The sequence below is a fragment of the Nannospalax galili genome, unplaced genomic scaffold, assembly GCF_000622305.1.
Source record: "Nannospalax galili isolate Female #2095 unplaced genomic scaffold, S.galili_v1.0 scaffold198, whole genome shotgun sequence".
Lineage (NCBI taxonomy): Eukaryota > Metazoa > Chordata > Mammalia > Rodentia > Spalacidae > Nannospalax > Nannospalax galili.
In genome coordinates, this window is record NW_008341748.1 from 3,453,380 (window position 1) to 3,462,057 (window position 8,678).

At 48.5% G+C, this 8,678-nt stretch overlaps 1 protein-coding gene across 1 annotated transcript; it reads left to right on the forward strand.

Annotated features, from left to right (window-relative positions):
• Window positions 1–414: 414 nt before the first annotated feature.
• On the forward strand, window positions 415–2,316 carry CUNHXorf40A (chromosome unknown CXorf40A homolog). Its single transcript, XM_008837279.3, has 2 exons — window positions 415–717; window positions 1,749–2,316. The coding sequence occupies exons 1-2, from the start codon at window positions 465–467 to the stop codon at window positions 1,970–1,972; spliced, it is 477 nt and encodes a 158-aa protein (XP_008835501.1). The 5' UTR covers window positions 415–464; the 3' UTR covers window positions 1,973–2,316.
• The last annotated feature ends 6,362 nt before the right edge of the window (window positions 2,317–8,678 follow it).

The following is an 8,678-nucleotide window of genomic DNA, read 5'->3' on the forward strand; positions in this document are numbered from 1 at the left end:
CCTCAACAGCCCTGGGGTTACAGCTACATAGTTCTGGGCCTGTAGCACCTTCAATGGCAGGACAGGAAGATAAGAGGGTCAGTGACAGTGGCAGACACAGGAAGAGAGATGAGGAAAATCAAGAATTTCACTCTGTAGCAAAGCCAGCACACTTGGCTGTGAAGTCACAGCTGCATCCACGTGCTCTCCCCATTGAGGGTTCCCCTAGGACTCTGTGACCTCTGTCAGCACTGACCACACACTGTGCTCTGGGTGCCTTTCTTTGGCTGTCTCCCTCCTATTCTGTGATCTGGATGCTCAGTGACGGGCCCCATTGACCTGTGACAAAGGCAAGCAGTGCATCCTCATGTTCAGTGGGGTTTCAGGACACATGGGGGACATCTAGGGCGGGTGAGGTCCAAGCTAGAGGGCCTGAAGGACTGTGCTGTGATAAACTGTGTTTAGGTCCAGAGAGCCCGAGGAAGATGAAGTTTGCCTGCCTCTCCTTCCGGCAGCCTTATGCTGGTTTTGTCTTAAATGGAATCAAGACCCTGGAGACAAGATGGTGTCCTGTGCTGAGCAGCCATCAGAAACGCACCATCGCCATCCACATTGCTCACAAGGACTGGGAAGATGATTCTTGGCGGGAACTGCTGGTGGAGAGACTGGGGATGAACCTGATGCAGATTCAGGCTTTACTACAGGAAGGAGAACGATACGGCAGAGGAGTGATAGCTGGTAAGTAATGGCGTGCAGAATACAATGTAGGCCACGCAGAGTGGAGTCGGCAGCTTGCTGCTCAGTAAGTCGGTGTCTCTGTTTTGCTGTGAGCCAGAGGGGAGTGTGCCGAAGTTTCACTATGTAGCAGTTCTTCTAAGGGTCACCAAAGGAACTGAGCTGGGGTGCATAGGCCTGGATCTCACAGACTTGATTAGTTACTTCTCCACTCTGGGCCTATCGTCCTGTTTGTAGTCTGAGAGTCCATGTCAGCAAAGTGTCTGCATGTGGCACTGGACTATGTATGTGTCTGTGTGTGTGTGCAAACATCATAGCCCATGACAGGAAGCACAGACACGAGCTAGTAAAGTGATCTCGGAGTCAAGCCACCTACCTGCTCTCTCATGCCTGTCACATCCACAGGGCACAGAGGACCTCAGGTAGGACACCAACCAGCAACAGAACCAGCCACTTGCTGACCTTCCGGGGCATCTTGTTACCGGAAGGCTGCCTGACCAGTGGGCGCTCTTTCAGAGAGTCAGTACCGCCTTTTCAAGTCTGCTAGGACCTGACTGTCCCATGTGTTACTGAGGACAAGGCACTGTCCCCTTCGTTTCTTCAGTCCTGTGTCTCCCTTCCCAGAATTCCCTAGTTCAGCTGGACACAATGTTCAGGTGGTAGAACATGTTTCCTGTCATTTTAGTAAATGTTGCAACACACGGCTTGACACTACGGTGACCCTGCTCTCAGACAGTCATTCCTTTTCTGTAATATTTTATTTATCATTTTTATGTATATGAGTGTATTGCCTGCATGTAGGGAGGTGTAACCGTGTCGTAAAATGCCTGTGGGGATCAAAAGAGGATGTTGGAATCCCGGGAACTTGATGTGCAGATGGTTGTTACCCACCATGTGAGTGCTAGGAATCAAACCCATGTCCTCTGCAAGAGCAACCATTATGTTTAACTTCTGAGCCATTTCTCCAACCCCCAGACAGTCAGTCTTGAGTTATGGAAGAGAAAATATCTGTATGTGTTTGTCTGTATGCCCAGGGCTTGTAGACATCGGAGCAACGTTGCTGTGTCCAGAAACCTTAACTGCTGATGAGATGGTGGAACTGGAAACTCAAGCTGTCCTCAGCAACCTGCAACAGAAGTACCTGACTCCAATTTCAAACCCCAGGTGGTTACTGGAGCCCATCCCTAGGAAAGGGGGGAAGGATGTGTTCCAGGTAGACATCCCAGACCACCTGATCCCTTTGGGGATGGAGGCTTGACCACCATGGAGTCTGGACTGTTATCGTGCTGAGAAAGCAACAAATGATGTGGCCATCAGACTACCCTAGCTGTGCAGACCTCTACCATATGAGGGTAACACTGAGCTGCCACCTCCCTGCAGAGCACCGCCCACTATGTGCTGCTCCCAGACCCAGACATGTGTGTGCTCATGCAGGGGATGGCAGTCAGGACTTCCCTCCTGCTGTGCCCCTTTGTCTTCACTGGCAGGCAAATACCTTGGCCTGTAAGAAAAGGGAAAACTGCCAGGAAATGAGTTTCTGTTGAGGTTTACTTTGGTCCTGTCATGTCTGCATTATACAAATAAATGTGTTGATGATCAGTGTTTAGTGTCATGGTTCCTTCATGGTCTCTCCCCTTCTTTATTCCAGTCAAAACCCCTGCAGTGTATGAACGGAATGCGGGGGACCTTGTGGCAAGTCTAGCACCAAAACTGATTGTTGCCAGACAGTGAATTGTCGCTAATGGCCTGGCAGATCTGGGAAGAACAGTAAATCCCATGAAGGAAGAAAACAATGTCCTGTTCTTCCACAGTGCCCTTGCTGTGTGGAAAGGGTACCTCAGGCAAGGAAAAGTTGAGTGTCCAAATGCTATTTGTATCTCAAGTATCCTAAGTATTGCTCTGATGGCATGAGGTGGTTTGTAGGGTTCCCTAGTGCTGATTGTTTTATAGCAACTGTTGTCAGTGTGAGTACAGTTTCTAGTGGCTGTCTTCCTTATGCACCAGACTGAATCCCACCCCCAGCATGGTGACAAGAATGGGCTAGGGTGTAGTAGTGGGTAGAGTTCCAGATGTGTGCCCGCATGGAGGCTCTCCTCTCCTGACTGCATGGACTGGGATGGGGACCCAGGAGAAGGGGCTCTCCTGGTGGAAGATACCTGAGGAGAGGGAGGTGAAACCTGTAGGTCAGGAGCCGCATGCTTCTATCTGTCTTGAAACTGCTGCTACTCCACCTGGAAGGGCAAGGCGAACCCACAGACGAGGAAGCCAAGGGTCTGGGAACAGCGCACAGGGCTAGATATGACACCGACTCCAGACTCTAACATGTTTGTTTTCCACCATGAATTTTTATCTTGTGAAAAGAAAACTTTATTTTCACACAAAAATATTCTTTTTTATCAGCATTTGGTCGCCTGTGAGTTCATGGACATTTTTTGTACTTCAAATGTGTACAAATAATGCACGTGTTTTCTGAGTGTAGTGCCTCCTCCTCCTCCACCTCCTCCTCCTCCTCCTCCTCCTCTTTCCCCTCATTCTCCTCCTCCACTAGCTCTTGTTGCTCCTCTTCTACCTCAGAGGACTCATTTATGGATATGGCAGATAGTGCTGCCATCCACATGGAACAGCAAGTGTTGTACATGGATCATACACGCCCATATGGGAGGTACCCTGAGGAGCAACTAGGCGCTTCCCCAGCCCCTTGCATTTCACTTGTCACTGGAGCAGAAACGGTGACCATTAATAGAGGTGTCCTCCCCACATGGGCCACCTGTCTCCTGAAGGGGACATTTGTCCAGGGTGCTTACAGGTACTAGAAGGCACAAAGAAAGCTTTCCTGGGGATTATTGATGGGTGGGCACCTCATGCTGAGTCTTCCTGTCCTCTTCCTCAGCCTTGTGTAATCGCAGGGAATTTCTGCTAGAGAAAACCTTTATTTTCTTTGAACGGGGCCTTTGCTCATCAGCACTTGCGTGTGGAGTTTCTGCATCGCTCTCCTCAGCCGGATTTCTGATTTCACCTTTTCCTGAAATATTCTTGAGGAGCTCTGGATGGTCTCTGTGAAAGTTGTTGTTGTGGTAGAGCTAAACAAAAATGGAATGAATAGGTCAGTCCTTTTGAAATATGGCATATATTGACACCACCACATCATAATTTTTTGTGTGATGGAGAAAACCACTTATTGTTATTGTGAAGAGTTGTTATTTGTTGGGGCTGGAAAGATGACTCAGCAGTTAGATCCTCTGTTTCCAGTGAGTGTGTGCTCACTTCCCAGGACTCACATTCTTCCAACATCTGTCCTTAACCCCACTTTCAGAGGAACCAACACTCTCTTCGGCCTCCTCGGGCTGCATGCACACACATCGTGCTCTTACATACATGCAACACACACACACACACACACACACACACACACACACACACACACACACCAGCCTCACTGGGTGCCAGACTCTGTTCCAAATGCTTTAATGGCATCCCCTCAAAAAACCCGAATTGATTCATCCAATAGCATGACTCCACTACAGATAAAGGATAACAGATTAACATGGTAATACATGTATGTGACATTTACTGACATCCCAAGAGTCTTTCCCCTGCCTGCATATATCATAAGGGGGCAGCATATAGTTTAAGATCTATGTGTATATTGTCAAATCCATACTTTTAACTTTGAGTGAATAATGTCTCCTGCTTAATGAAGACCTTGAATACATCATTCATGATATGCACCAATATGAACACATTCTCATCACTAAAATATGGAAGCAAAAATACTTTCTACTTTACCAGTATTTTCCTGTTCTCTTCAGCACACCCCACAGAGTCCTCTGGGATCATCTTTCTAAACCCATACAGGTTGAGTTGCTGAATGAATCTCTTCAAGCTGTCTGCTTCAAATATTTTCTCTGTACCTGTGCTGTGAGGGAATCTCTCTCTGTCTCTCTCTCTCTCTCTCTCTCTCTCTCTCTCTCTCTGATAAAGGTCTTCCTCTATCAACATAGTATCCCCATCCAGTCCACAGATCTGAAGGACTCATTGTTTACTACGGGGAAGGACAGGCTACAGAGAGTAGTGTTACCTTCCTCCACGGCGATAGCTTGGCTTGTTACTCAGGTTGAAGTTGCGTGTGGAAAGCTGGACCTTGTATGATAACTTGGTCACCAGAGAGCCCTCTCTTGAATCCACACTGGGATCTCATGAATAGTTAGTCGTCCCTTAGCCAACAAGTGGGTCCAGCTTGGCTGCACTGTCCTCATCCACTCTCTGACTAGCCACAGTGCCACACTGGCATCAGCCGTACTTTCAACTAAAGATCAATAAACATCCCCAAGAGAGTCAAAACTGTCTTTGCTTCCACTAGGGATGCCTAACAAATAGTGAGCACTGAGTTCTACCATGGCAGCGTTAGTCCAGGCAGTGCGTGTGGTGTGTTCAGCTGTAACGGCCATTCCTATCCCACGACAGGATTCCTCCCTTCATAGTTTGGTTTTGTGTTTTGAGGATATGAGGCTACAACCCAGGGGGGCTTCACAGGCTATGCGAGTGCTCTATCACTGGGCTACATACACCCCAGCCTGATTCCTCCCTGCCATGTCCACCACCTACGGGGAATGTTCTGATCAGCATCCCCTTCCCTCAGCCCTAAGTCAGTCACACCTCCCTAGGTCCTGGCCCTGGCTACTTTGCATTTCCATCCCAATCATCTTCCCTCGCCCAGAAGGTAATGCTGTTTCCTCAACTCCCAAACTCCCTTGTTTTGGGGCATCCACACTGGGCTGCTCTCCCTTGGACGCCACACTGCACCCTTCCTGTCCTTGTACTCTTGATCTAAAGGACTTCTCACTATGTTCCTGCACTCAACCACTCTCTGGGTCAGGTCAGGTCTCACTTCTCATTCCATCCCACAGCTAACACAAGGTGTTTTGGATTTATTTGCTTAATAAGAACACAGCATACATTTTACATTTTCATAATGACAGACGAAAAACAAGGGAATCAAATGTTAATTTTGGATTCTCCTCATTTTAATGCTGTTCTTTTACATTTCTTTTAAAATACCCATTCTGTGCTAGGATGCCTTCTGACAAATTAGCACGAAAATGTAAGGCATCCCTGAGAGGCCAGGGATCCTCCCTGTGGTGACTTCAGTCAGGTTTCCCTTGCCAGGTCCTTTGGTTTCTTAAGACCATTGAATTTAAAACAAGACAGAAGGCGCAGAGTTACAGGCCATCCCAAGACCGTGGGTGGGGGAGTAAGAGAAGTTCATAGGAGAATTTTCTGGAACCCCTATCTGTGCTCTGGACTTGAGTGTCCTTCAGTCATCCCTTGGAATCCTCATCTGGACTCTTGTCATAGTGCAGAGTTTATAACTCAGGTTCCCCATCTCCTTGCAGATCTCCTTCGGGATTTCAAGACCCTAAAATGTCCTAGCCATGAACAGGTGTCACATTCCTTCACCCCAGCATCACAATTTCAGTGATGGCCCCATAACCCGTGCTTATCTCTGCTTAGACTCGAGTTCCCTAAGTTCCGCTGAACTTGATTCCTCTTACATCACTTTACACCTGAACTCATCTTCTCTGAGTCTCCCACCTTCTGGCCTGATGTAGTTCAGGTAAGCATGGTACTTAATGCCTCTGAGGGCTGACTGGTTTTCAGGGCTGCAGACACCTCCAGTCCTCAGGAGGAGTTCGTATACTGAATCCCTTTGCTCTCCATACATAACTCCCTCTGCTGACCAACAGTCAGTCCTAGGACCAAGGCCAAGACCTTCCTGAGATTTCCCACTAAATTTCATGAAGAAGAAAGGAAGACAGCCACAGCAGTCATCCTGCTGGGCTTCCCAAGCCTCAGAACAGGGGCAGCCAGGATCTATGAGGGCACTTATTTTGGAGGATCATAAGTTTCCTTCTTACATGGCTCCTCGCCTGGGCTGCTGGTAGGTACTGGACACCTCCCTCTCTGAGCAGGCTTGGCTCCCTCTGCTGTTCTGGTGATACTCCTCATTCCACGGCGTCACCATTCTGAGAGAAAACAAGAGTGAAGATGGAGCACATCTGGACCAGAACCCCTGAATGGAGTTTCTCAAGACTGACAGAAAGAATAGGGTCTTTTTTGTCTTCAGGATTCTAGAGTTATTCTTATTAGTCTTCACAAGGTCTGCGCTGACCATCAGACCATCCTTCAGTGCACCTCCTCCATTTCTGTGATCTCCACCTGCTTCCCTCAGTAGGAAGTCAGAGGTGGTATATTTGGTTCACAGTCTTCCCCAGAGCCAGCCTGTGCTGACAGCAGGGGCAGCTTTGACATGTCCTGTATCAGAGGCTTCCTTGCTTCTCCTTCAGGACCCTGGTACCTTGCTTCTGCAGATCTGATGCTTCATGGCTCAGAACAAGGCCCACTTCTTCCTAACACTGCTTAGGATGAAGTAAATGTGCATTGCATCTGGTTACTCTGCAAAAGGCCTATCAGGGTTGATGGGAATCGGAGGTCCCGCTGTGGCCCATCCTACAAGATTCCCATTCCTACAAATTGGCCCCTCTGTGTCCAGGCTGCATTAATTGGGAACCCACATTCTAGATAGTGTCACTGTGGTATAACTTCGGCCCTCACCTTGACTCTGATAATTGTGTGGCCATCTCCCCTCCAGGAACCTCACAAATGGCTTTCAATGCCCAAGACCCCAGATGTGGATGGGGAATTTTTAAGGGGACCCGATTCCTAAAAGTCAGCGTTGAGACATCCTCCCGGCTCCTAGGAACTAAGTCTCCCATGTCTCAAAATGCAGATATGGAAAGGTGGGGAGATGCCTGCAAGTCTTCCAGGGTTTGGTTCAAAACCTCAAAAAAACAAAATGTGGTGTGGCTTGATTATCTGGCCTGTGTATCTGTAGTGTGTTTTCCAAATCCCACTCACACTTCTTAGCTTGAGTCAGAATGACACCCAGTCTGTCCTCTCTGAGAACATCTGAAATGGCTCCTATGTACAGAGTCCCATGAAAGGGAAGGGAAGGGGCCCATTTCCCCAACTGGACCCTACCTGGGTTATTATTTTGTTCCCTTCTAGATGAAGCGGGCCTTCTACACTCCAAGCATAGACTGACACATACCCTAAAAAGGAACATTTTATCTAGGCTGTGTAGAAAGACCCAGGGTGTTCTCCTGTTTGGGAACCTGCGATATGGCTCCCATGGGCAAATTCCCCAGGGATGGAAGGAGTCCCTTCCCACCAGTGGGCCCCTGTGTGGTGCTGTACTCACCATACTGCCTGGATTACATAACCTGGGGTCCCTCTATCTGGAGAAGGAATTCTACAGTCCACTCTTGACTCCTACTTTCTCTCTGGAAATTACTCACTGTTCTTTGTCTCCTGGAATGTCTAAAAATGGTTCCTATGCAGGGTCCCCAGGTATTGAGGGGTAAGGCCCACAATCTTATAAGTAGGCCCTCCTTGGTGCTAGACTGGCCACTGGGGATGAAACTACATTTGTGAAGCGCCTATCCATAAATGAGATTGCAGTCCATGCAAGCTCTCACCTCCACTGGGAGAGTGCCTATGGCTATTTCCCCTCCAGCACCATTACACAGTGGTCCTGCATGCCCAAAGTACCTGGATGTGGCTCATAAATGTTGGAGGAAGGAATTATTCCCACAGGTCAGCACCAATGCCTCCTGACAACCACGAACCTCACAAAATGTAAGTATACAGGTGTGAAGTGTGGGGGCAGGCTCATTCTCACAAGTCAGCCCCCAAGACTAGCAAAAAGGGGTGAGTGTATGTTGCAGGTTTCTTCATGGGCCCAGCCCACGATGGACTGCATGGTACAAGGCTTCTGGTCGAGGGGGGGCACAAGTGGCTCAGAATCAACACACAGACTCCAGGAGCCCGATGAGAGCAGGCACCAGGCGAGGTGCTGCAAACTCGTTCATTGCTGGGTAGTCCAAGGATACACATATATATATATA

Excerpts from the sequence above, each read along its gene's own strand:
- CUNHXorf40A (XM_008837279.3), top strand. The coding sequence starts at position 465 with ATGAAGTTTGCCTGCCTCTCCTTCCGGCAGCCTTATGCTGGTTTTGTC. Across the intron at positions 718-1,748 it reads CGGCAGAGGAGTGATAGCTG|GGCTTGTAGACATCGGAGCA; the intron begins GTAAGTAATGGC and ends CTGTATGCCCAG.